The 12,352-nt window shown below is 38.7% G+C and overlaps 1 protein-coding gene across 1 annotated transcript in view; it reads left to right on the forward strand.

Annotated features, from left to right (window-relative positions):
* LOC136874233 (transcription factor Sox-3) overlaps positions 1-12,352 on the forward strand; it is a 423,434-nt gene that overhangs the window by 224,855 nt on the left and 186,227 nt on the right. The window contains exon 4 of the mRNA XM_067147869.2: positions 10,298-10,492. Coding sequence (XP_067003970.1) covers positions 10,298-10,492 — 195 coding nt within the window. The remainder of the gene's footprint in view (positions 1-10,297; positions 10,493-12,352) is intronic.

Raw genomic sequence — 12,352 nt, forward strand, 5'->3', positions numbered from 1 at the left:
GGAATGCAGAAATGTGGCAACACCGTGCAATGGCTCGTGCAATGCTTCCCCCCTCCAGCTCTATCTGTCAGAATGTTTCTTTCACTATTACGGTTACACATGGATTACGACTTACGCTACTCTTACAGCAAGACAATTATTATTATTATTATTATTATTATTATTATTATTATTATTATTATTATTATTATTATTGTATGGTTCGACGAGTACATACTCTAGCGTATATAAAGTAAATATATACAACGAGTATGAAGTTAAAAACAAATACACAGTTAGTGACTAATATCAAGTTTTGACAACCCAATTTGTGCATTTAGTGCCTCACTGTGAAGTCTCCAAACCATCTCCGAGAACTCGGAGTGAGTAGTTCTCCACAGTGTGTGCCTTCATTTGTTCTTCTGTACCACAGTCACAGCAGGTACCATATCCGAAACCCCAATCTTTCATCACAACACCACGAGGTAATGAGACATCATTTTACCTTATCATCTACAGATCTTCTTCTTTTGGCGTGGGTAAGTTAAGGGCTATTAATGGAATTGGATTTCTAAGTAAACGGACATACCTGGAAATTTTTACTTTTATTTCGAGGTCTGACAGCTTTAATTTTTAGAGTTCACAGTGACAATCAGATTTATTTGGTCTTCAATACTGCCGGGCTGAGTGGCTCAGACGGTTGTCAAATCTTGTGAACTTTACCTTGAGAATTCTCTTTTTGTGCAGTTTAAGTAGGAAAGCGCCAGAATCTTTAACCTTTGGATCAGAGGGTCCGGGGATCGATTCCCGGCGGGCCGGTGATTTTACCCGCGTCTGATTAATTCACCTATTTCTGAGTCTGGGTGTTTAATAAGTTCCTCTTAAATCACACCACTTCATATTCGTACAACACACCATACTGCCAACCTCAACAGCGACACCTTCATAGGGCTAGCGTTAGGGAGGGCATCTGACCGTAAAACTGGGTCAAATCCACTTGTATTACCGAGCCCATATAATTGGAATTTAACGAGGACTTCCCTGATTAGAATTAAAAGTTTTGATATCCTGTTCACCGCCGAGGTACTAAAATCTAGACTGGTGAGATCTGTCACACATCTGTTGGGTGATGAGTAATGGATATAGAACGATACTGTGATACAAATTGTTAGTGAAATCGGAGATGGTGGAGTAATTTTAAACCTTCATCGCTTAGACTCAGTGTAATTCTGGAAATACAGCGATGATAGACCGATGGCGACGCTGTAAAGGCCACAGTGTCTCGACGTATTTCTAGACGTAAGTATTTGACAGCTCTGATGCGGGAATTCTATTCTGTTTACTACGTCCAGTTCTCTACCTTTGTACAATACTAAGCTTATCAGTGAAATACCTGATAAACTTACGTAATAGCGGAAGCATTTCCTGTTAAAGTTCCGCAGATAATTTACTGCCAGGCATTTGGAATGCAAGAAGTGTCAGGGTTATTCGTATTCTAGGTTAATATGTGTTTACTTTAGGATTAAAACAAGCAGCAAAATACAGTGATAGACAAAGTCTTCTCACAAGAGAGTTCAAGGCTCTAAGTACACCTACTAGTAGATTTTCCTATCATGTCTCCTAATAGTAGCGGGATATGGTTCTTCCTTTCGGGGGTAATATTCATTCCAGGTAGTTTTGATGTCACCCAAATTTAGGGATTCGCATAAAAGCAGCTCTCACTGTGTGCTCGGAACCACCACGAGGTACGGAGCCTGGTAGAGAAGCAGTCTTATCTACAAAACTGTCAAAGCAACTGTAGTACGACGGCTCGTGGCAGCGCGTTTGTAACGGACACGTTTGATGTTCTGATATTAAAATAATGCAAAATCCTTAATATTTGTACGAGCTTATTTATTTACACATTAGGCTACGTGCTAAGTTGTAGATGCATTTCAGTGTTCAACTTAAAACTAAATTCAGTTTCTAAAATATCATTAACTCTAAGGCGTGTAGTTACAGCTACCGCTTACATCTTGATTCAAGAACTGGCAAAAATCCAAAGAAAAGCAGCTCGATTTGTTCTGGCTGATTTCCGACAAAAGAGCAGTGTTATAAAAATGTTGCAAAGTTAGGGCTGGGAAGACTTGGGAGAAAGAAGACGAGTTGCTCGACTAAGTGGTATATTCCAAGATGTCAGAGGAGAGATGGCGTGGAATGACATTAGTAGACGAATAAGTTTCAGTGGTGTCTTTAAAAGTAGGAAAGATCACAATATGAAGTTGGAATCCAAGAGGACATATTGGAGCAAATATTCGTTTATAGGAATGGGAGTTAGGGATTGGAATAACTTACCAAGGGAGATGTTCAATAAATTTCCAATATCTTTGAAATCATTTAAGAAAATGCAAGGAAAACAACAGATAGGGAATCTGCCACTTGGACGACTACCCTAAATGTAGTTCAGTAGTGATTGATTGAAATTGATTAATGAAAAATAATGATGCAGTTACTGCTAAAGACATTAAAACAAAACGATAATACAATAATAAGTATAATGACAGACGTAATTACCACATTTTCATTACTGGTGTACTAAGTGGGGAAAACAGTGGACTTGTGCTCAGATTTTAATACTGGGCCAGTTGGCCCCGTGGTAATGCGCGCGCAGCTGTAAGCTCACATCCGGGAGGTAGTGGGTTCGAACCCCACTGTCGACAGCCCTGAAGTTGGTTTTCGGAGGTTTCCCATTTTCGCACCAGACAAATGCTGGGGCTGTACCTTCATTAAGGTCGCGGTCACTTCCTTCCTACTCCTAAGACTTTTCTATCACATCGTCATCATAAGACCTATGTGTGTGGGTGTGACGTAAAGCCAATTGTAAACATTAATGTCCTTCGGTTTCCTTTCCAGTAATATTTCAATATTAATTTGGTATGGAGATATTTGGGCCGTTTACACGAACCGAAGCCTCGAAGTTTGCATAGATTAGGCTTCGTGACTTACATTAGGAAAAAAACACTTTCACGTATGAGAGTTACGGCAATATCGTCTTTGCGTCTGGAAATACCGCTATGTGACAATGTTGAGGGGAGAAATTCTAACCCGCAGCACATGCATCACTTAGAACGAACATTTCGTCGCTGTTCGGGCAAAAGGTCATATCTAACAATGCTCTGCCTATCCATTATTTTCCTGAAGACTGGTCACGCCTCCCAGCCACATACCGCTATGCAGTCCCTCAGAACAATATTCGTTGTGTACATTTTCCTATGCGGACGTGTAAAGGAAAATGAACCTTACCGTACCGGACTCTAGGAAGGTATGTTTGCATGACTTATTTACACCTACAGTATCATGTACTTAAGGTTCATTTTCCTTTACACGCTGCCGTACGAAAATGAGCATAACGAAAATTGTTGTGATGGAGTGCATATCAATATGTAGCAGGGAGGCGTGACCAGTCTTAAGGAAACTAATGGATAGAAATAACATTGTGAGATATGTCCTTTTGCCCGAACAGCGACAGTTTGTTGATACAGTTCATGCAGTACTGAATTTAAGATGACCGAACCTTTCTGGTCAGAGTTCTAAGTGGTTTCCCTAGGCGCAGGGTGGTGAATGTGTGAGTGAAAGGATAGTAGACAACTACGAGCGAGGCGAGTGGCGAGGACCTGAGCTCTGAGTGGCAAATAAGAGACTCAACAAGGGTTATTGCTCTAAAAATCACGTTTTGTACATCTCCACTTCAGTCTTCAGTATCGGAAAGGCGTAGTTGACGGAGGTATTTACTGCCTGAGAATATATCATGTCACTCCTTGTAACATGCAAGTACATAATATATTTGTTTCCGATTAAATTATCATGGTAGCAGTATACTTGGTGATCCAGTCCGCTCATGACCGCGATACGATATTGAGAGTTGGTCCCACACATTTGCACGCAAGGAAAACGTATAATACAAATAAACTTAATTGGAGAGTGTTACATCCTTGCTATCATCTTCAGATTCAAACACTGAGAGCAAGCGTATAGCGACCGTGGCGGCTAAATCCCTAGTAACGAGACGTTTAGCGTGACTACAGGAACTTATGCTTTGTTTTATTTCTTCTATATTTGAAGGGAAAACTAGAGTGGAGCGTTTATTGGAGCGTTTACATTTGCTAATAAGGATGGAGCGGTAAAACTTTGGTTAGTTGAGACGTACGGGTTTGTGTCTATTGCTGTTACTGTCTCAAATCCACTTTGCTCAGAGGGTATGGCACATCATCGGGATCCTGTGCATCGACACTCCGTACTTCAGCTCTGGGGTTGGTTTACCCTGCTGCGGAATAATGCTCTCCAGCTTGGATGAAAAATGAAATGAAATGGCGTATGGCTTTTAGTGCCGGGAGTGTCTGAGGACAAGTTCGGCTCGCCAGGTGCAGGTCTTTTGATTTAACGCCCGTGTGCCACCTGCGCGCCGTGATGAGGATGAAATGATGATGAAGACGACACATACACCCAGCCACAATGTCAGCAGAATTAACCACTTATGGTTAAAATTCCCTACCCTGCCGGGAATCGAACCCAGAACCCCTGTGACCGAAGGCCAGCACGCTAACCATTCAACTACGGAGCCGGACACCATCTTGGATGAATAATACACACGACTTAATGACACACAGGTCAACCATACCTTGAGTCTTATAACAGGCTCAATCAGACCTACACCTACTTTCTGGCTACCCATACTTAGCCATATACCACCTCATTCTATGGGGAGAGAAAGTGTACTGGTACGAGAGTACAAAAATCTACAGAAAAATCCTCACCTCCTTGTTCACGCAGACATCTCAACCATGAGTAAAGGAAAGCTTCGCTCTCGTCACCCACCCCTGGAAACTGCAAGGATGTTAGTTGACAACGGGTTTAATACTGATTACTGCTGGAGACAGACATGAGAGATTAATGCTTCTACGGAACAACTTAAGATACCGTGAATATTTTCCGAGCCACACAATTGCCACGCAAGATCTGGTCGTTTCTTAACCAACACTAGCAAGTGTGCCGATTTCCTGCACAAGTGGAAGTAAATAACTTCTCCAAGTTGTGACTGTGGCGTTGGAAAGCAGACTGTTCAGTAAATCAACATTGATCTGCTGTTAGGTCTGTCGCCCAGATGGCAGTTTCCCTATTTCCTTATCTAGTATCATTGCAAAGAATTTGGAAATTTATTGAATATCTCCCTTGGTAAATTATTCCAATCCCTAACTCTACTTCCTATAAACGAATTATTGCCCCAATTTGTTCCCTTGAATTCCAACTTTATCTTCATATTGTGATATTTCCTACTTTTAAAAACGCCACTCAAAATTATTTATCTACTAGTATCATTCCATGCCATGTCTCAACTTACAGCTCGGAACATACCACTTAGTCGAGCAACTCGTCTCCTTTCTCCCAAGTCTTCACAGCCTGAACTTTGCAAAATTTTCGTAACATTCCTCTTTTGTCGCAAATCACCCAGAACAAATCGAGCTGCTTTTCTTGGGAATTTTTTCCAGTTCTTGAATCAAGTAATCCTGGTGAGGGTTCCATGGACAGGAAGCATACTCTAGTTGGGGGTCTTACCAGTAGTCACCATGTAGTCCAAGAATGTCCTCTGAGAGCTTTCCCTGGTGATCCAGCAGAGTTCCTGGTTATGACGGAGGGATCAATTGACTACATTCGTGACCTGGATATCAGTATGTAATTACGAGATAATTATAAATGTTAACTTTTTTGGTGTAGCTGTACGCTAAATAAATAAGCACAGAAAGTAATCTGTGATTGAAAACATCGAAGAAGCATCGGCTGACTGGAGGATTCTTCCCAAAATGGAAATGTTTTGAACCTATGTAATTTAGATATAGGAAGAAAGATGGTACAAATGAAATCAGATGGAGAAAGGAATGTCTGGTGACCGGACAGACGGGTTATGGAGAGAATGGCTGCCCCATGCTCCCGACAGAATATATTAATGGACAATATATAATTCCATCACGGCATTGGCTACGCAGATAAATAATAATCAGTACAACATTTGTTTCCTCGCATAAAGAAAGTCGTCATCAATTGTAAACACTCTTATAGTGCCCTTGTCAGGCCATGTTAGAGCCTATGCTGATGTGTAAATCATATCCCGTCACGGCTGTTTTTACAGACTGATTTATACATTGTATCACAAAGAAGAGGCCGCAGTTTAAAGGCATAGCTGTGACCAAACGGTAGGTGGGTAAGGCAGTTTTAGATTATTCTTTGAAATTTTGGAATTTCAGTCCTCTTTAAGAAAAATCCTGAAAAGCAGTAATTTGAATTCTTTAGTATGAAAGCAGGGTTGTAGTGGAAACAGAAATAGGTTTTAGAGTCACTGGTGAAATGACAACATTTAATATGAACATCTGTGTAACGGCTTTGGACCAATTAAATTAGTTGTAAGTATTTATATGTCTCAATATACCTCTGTTTATGTGAAGAAAATGCAAAATCAGAAGGGCAAAAATCTGTACTCCACATCTATAGCAAAATATTGTAATATATTGTGCTTTGTTAACTCAATGAGTGATCAGTAGAGCCCGGATTATATGTAATATAAAAATGAGAAATATGTACATAAATATGTAGGTAAAATTGACAAAATATGTAGTTAAATATGTAATAAATAAAACATATGTAACTTAATATCTAAGCTTTATTCGATGTATTCTTGTACACAGAAAAGGAAACAAAACCGAAAAAAGTTAAAGTTGCAGATGTTATTCAACCTGTGATTTTCATTTTGAGGGGCAATTAATAACTAAATAATATTTTTTCAAATTTTCTGTGATGCCTTCTATCTGTTAGGGTGTTCTTCTATGTAGAAAAAAGACCTTTCAGCTCCGCATGAAGTCACTGGCACGTATTTCAAGTTTTCTGGCAAATAAATGTTTAATTGTAGGCTTGCTCAAGCAAGGAAGATCCGTATTTCGAGAGCAGAAATTTCATCTCATGAAACACAGATATGCTTATTAGAAAAATGTTTTTGAAAACTTTTGTACGGAGTGTAGCCCTTTGTGGAAGTGAAGCACTGGCAATATCCGAAAGAGAAAGAATAAAACAAAGAATGAAAGGAAGAAAGAAAGAAAGAAAGAAAGAAAGAAAGAAAGAAAAAAGAAAGAAAGAAAGAAAAAAGAAAGAAAGAAAGAAAGAAAGAGAAAAGGCGCTTTTTACATATGACATTAAACTATGGATTGAGGAAAGGATAACAACAGAAGAGTCACTAAATCTGAGGGAAGAACAATGTGACAAAGTGTGTGCAAGGGACTATTGATAGACACAGCTCAAGACACTCAAAACTTGCACCATCAACATAGCTAAGGGATGTGATTCTTTGACAGAATACCTATAATAATAATTTCGTGGTTCTATTTCTAGCCGAGTGCAGCCCTTGTAAGGCAGACCTTCCGATGAGGGTGGGCGTCATCTGCCATGTGTAGGTAACTGCGTGTTACTGTGGTGGAGTATAGTGTTATGAGTGGTGTGTGAGTTGCGACAAAATACATAATTTTAAATTATTAAATTCTTTTTAGATGTTAGAGATGCGCCGACTTTTAAAACTATTTTCAAATGTTTAATTAAAATGTTAAGTCGATGTAAAATTAGTGAAAAATAATTGTTTTCTTTCACATGCGCTATATCCTTCAAAATATTTAAAATATAGGCTATACTACCGTACGGACGCGAATAATCTCCGCCGCCGAATAATCCCCGCACCCTAAGTTTAGGAAGGTTCATTTAAAAATTTGAAATAAACTAAAACCCATTCCATCGAAGGAGTAAAATAGGCATAAACAAACATTTCATATCACTCCGCGAGGTCCACGTGGTCTTTACGCTAATATGAGCGTGTAAATTTACGGATGTAGCTGATATGCCTGAACATATTTGAGATGATAAAAATACATTATAACTGCTATAAAATGTATTTGCTATGCAAATTACTAAGTAGGCCTAGGTATTTCATTAATCTGAAATTGTAATAGGCTCTATTCCCTGTAGATCGGAAGATTCCTTGTCTCTTGCATCACTACAATCCTCTCCTAAATTACACTCCACGTCTAAAACACTTTTCAAACGTGGTCTCTTGTTACTCGGATATTAACACGACCGGTGGTGGATAATTCTTTTCGTGAAATGTAAACACTTGAAGCAAACACACCGGCTAACACGATACAGCAAAACTTCGTTAATTCGAACTGTTTAGGACACAAAACTCTGACTTCGAATTACATGATTTCGAATTAACTGCCAACTCGTGCTTCAGAAATGCCAACCCTTGCCGCATCACATTATATTCAAGACCCGTAACCGCATGCAAATGACATTGATTTAGAGTTTAAAACCTTCAAATTCCGTGGAAAAAAATCCAAAATGTATCAAACAAGGTGTATTTATAGTATTCAAATAATGCACTTGGACAACTCAGTGGCAAATACAACCTCTCGCAACGAAAGAAAGAAAGAAACACGATTCAAAGACGAGGGCAAGTTATGCAGGCTCCCCTGTGCAAGCGCTTTATTTTTTGGATTACTGCATTGTTCGCGTTTTTAGATGCCTTGTACTTGCACGGAAAGTACCCGACGCCCTTAAAACATCGTGGCTTATCGAGCTTTCCTATGACAAGTGGAGGAAGTCTTTCGCTTCCGTCTGCATTGCAACACAGTACAGTGACCACATCTTCTTTAGAAACGCCCATTTTGGCTAGGCATAAAAAACAATGAATTTTCATTGACACTAACCGTATTGTTCGTTCCGTACGTGTTGATTATAATTATTAGTCACCCTTTTCGTCAACTGTCGGTATCGCCAGTGTACGCGGATTCTGCTTCTCCGCACCCTTAAAATGCTGAATACAAAAGAACTGCGATTTCATTTAACAACTATCAAACACACTGTCGATACACCAACGTGAAAGAAAGTGCGGAAAGCTACCCCTGCACGTTCCGGAGGACGCTTTCTGTCGTGACATGGAGAAATTTTGAATTTAAATTAATCTATAAAATACTAATTATTTAAAAAATGTAAATGCAGTTTTAAATTAAAAATCTAAATTGTTATCTTCCATCTGCGGTTACACAAGGTATAACTGTACATCCAAAATCGAAAACTTGCCATGCTCGACGCAATAAAACCCGCACCTCAATTTCGTGCCTCAATTTTTTTAATATGGGGGATTATTCGCGTAAATACGGTATTTATCAAAATATTTATTATGCATCGAAATATGTAAAAATATGTTACTTTAAACTCCAGGAATGATGGCCCTATTAGCGCGATTCACCGACATTTTATCTTTTCTTGCAGCAAAATATATGGGAACAGAATATGTAATTACATACGTTGTACATTCCGGGCTCTAGTGATCACCTATGTAAAATAGTTTTGTCAGTTGTAACTGGTTTCAATATTGAGATATATTTACCACTAGCACTATCAATTAGTTATTATCCTTCTTAAGAATTTTCTAGAGTATCTGGTGAATAATAATAATAATAATAATAATAATAATAATAATAATAATAATAATAATAATAATAATAATAATAATAATAATAATAATAATAGAACATTAATGCAGACGATTTTCAATTTTTCCGTTAATTTAAAAATAAAAGCTTCTGTCGCACGCTGATGTATGAAGTAATAATTAGTATCACACATTCCAGAGATTTATGATGCAGTGTAGATATAAATACTCTTGGCAGTACTATAACAGCACCAAAAACCACACCCGGGCGACTGTAGTGGGACGTTGATGATGACGATGAATAGCACCAAACTAGAGTGTTGCCTATTGTCTGAATATAGAAAAATTGAAACACTTATATCTACAATAGTTTATACTTGACTACAAAACCCAGAGTTATTGAGTATTTTTGACAACTCTGCCAAATTTTAATCCAAAAATAATTAAAACTGTCTCGCAAGGAGCATTTTTCATGCAACATATTAAAAAGAAACAATATTTGTTAATAACTTTGCAACAAATTAACTAATCAATTTCAAATTTCGTGTGGTGCTGTATCTTATTAATATATACTTGTGTTTGAAGTTTGGTTGTAGTAAGTGATAAATTGTAGAAGTTCCAAATCTCAGTCTTGACTTCCCTTAATAGGTTGAATTCCCTGGTTAATTCTGATGGAGTCTTTGGATAACATTTTCAAAGACAATGGTCATTGTACATGCCAAGTAGTAAATTTCTTATATTCTCATTGTGGTAAAGAATGATGATGCGGTAAACAGTTGTTTAGTGTTTTTAAGACTCTTTAATATGTGGCAGGTGCCGAGTGGAAGTTGCTGACAGAGGACGAGAAGAGGCCCTTCATAGACGAGGCCAAGAGGCTCCGGGCTATGCACATGAAGGAGCACCCTGACTACAAGTACCGCCCTCGCAGGAAGCCCAAGACGCTCCGTAAAGAGGGCTACCCCTACTCCATCCCTTACCCGTCTGTGCCCATGGACGCTCTTCGAGCAGGTGAGTCCACTCCTTTCATTTAGCGATTTTTTTGTGTTACTCCTTTCGTCATTCAACATGCTGTCGCACGCTCACCGAGTAAATAGATAGTACCTGTGAGAGGAGTAGGTCTGAGTGGAGAAAAAAGGGGAATCTACCCTCTGACTCAGAGACTTCAATTTAAACGTAGCCTAACCACGTGCGTTTAGGTCTAGTTTCTCCAACTCTCTGTTAAATACTTAACAATTGAACAATTCTTATTAATTTAATAGTTCGGTTGAAGGTGCCCTGTTTCAGGAACACATTGCCAATATTTGTTACGAAATAAGTGTTAAAGGCAATTAACACGTTTCCGTGAGATTTCTGAACACGCTTGGCAGCGAGCGTCTTTTGTTTCTTTACATAAAGAACTCCTAGCAGTATATTGGGATAGTATTTTGTCACACATGATAGAAATTATTATAATATGCCATGGTTAGCAGAGACCGCTAAGACGTAAACAGTAAGAGGCAACAAAAGCGTTATTATGATGAATGCGAGACAAATGTTGTTATAAATTTTAATTTGAAAGTACGCGAGTCTGCTTGTAGAATGAAAGAATGGGCTGTTAGATCACAACATTCAATATATTCTTATATGAGTGCAATGTAAGGTTCCTACAACACCGGGAAGATGTGATAATTGATACGTCTTGAATTATTTTCGGGCATTATTTTACTGCGAGGAAAGTACTGTAAGGCCTGGTTAATGCTGTAATGGCAGCAGGAATTCTTTCCAGAATTATACACACTCTTGTTTTGCACTCGTTAACATAGTCTTCTACATGAAAAGAGTCTAAATGATAATATCTAAGAATTATAAGCAACTGCTGCACTGGAGACACTGATAAGTTTCAGTCTGTGGGAAACTCTAATAACACTTTTTCAATTTCTTCTGGCACCTTGTTCATTATGGCTTTGGTAATTAGGTATTTTTTTAGGAAACGTTTTCCTGACAACCATAAAAAGTCAGTTTTCCTTAGTATGGATCGTCCTTTGCCTTCTTCAGTTTGTAGAGTCTAAATGCAGCAGTACATTTTCAAACACGTCTTCTACATGCTACCATTTTGAAACTTCAACAGCTGTTAAGAGTTTTAACACAGCGCTGCTGCCATGTTAATTTAACGCAAGTATTAACAATTAGTTAGAATTAATAATTCTTGACGAGACGATCATTTTGTTAAATTATGTGTTAAGTCTCCTTAAGGGCAGAGTTAACAGTTAACATCCGTTGAAGGAACTGGGCCTTGGTGTTGTTGACTTTTGCGAAAACATTCACTACCTCAGCCTGCACTACATTGAAATGAAAAACCTACAACCTGTTTTCCAGTCAATAACCGGGTCAGGGATGGAATGAATGAAGCCCCTAGCTTGCGGCGAGGATAGGAATTGTGCCGGCTGCCGAGGCCTGTCGCACTCCTTTGGGACAATGATTAATGACTGACAGATGAAATAAAATTATAGTGGAGAGTGTTTCTGGAATAAACTATGACTGGAAAAACCGGAGTACCCAGAGAAAAACCTGTCCCGCCTCCTCTTTGCCCAGCACAAATCTCACATGGAGTGACCGGGATTTGAACCACGGTATCCAGCGGTGAGAGGCCGGCGCGCTGCCGCCTGAGCCACGGAGGCTAATCCTGCACTACATTACACAACATTAAACAACACTTAAAATATAATATGCAATTTAAAAGTCCACCTTAGTCAATATACAAATCTTAATTAGAAACACAATTAGAGATACATATATCGGCCCTTTTGGCCCTTCCTCAGTCTTGAAAAGAATATAAAGTTTGTATAAAGGAATCTAGAGAAAACACCACATTAAAAGTATATAAACAAG

The sequence above is a fragment of the Anabrus simplex genome, chromosome 1 (genome assembly GCF_040414725.1).
Source record: "Anabrus simplex isolate iqAnaSimp1 chromosome 1, ASM4041472v1, whole genome shotgun sequence".
Classification (NCBI taxonomy): Eukaryota; Metazoa; Arthropoda; class Insecta; order Orthoptera; family Tettigoniidae; genus Anabrus; species Anabrus simplex.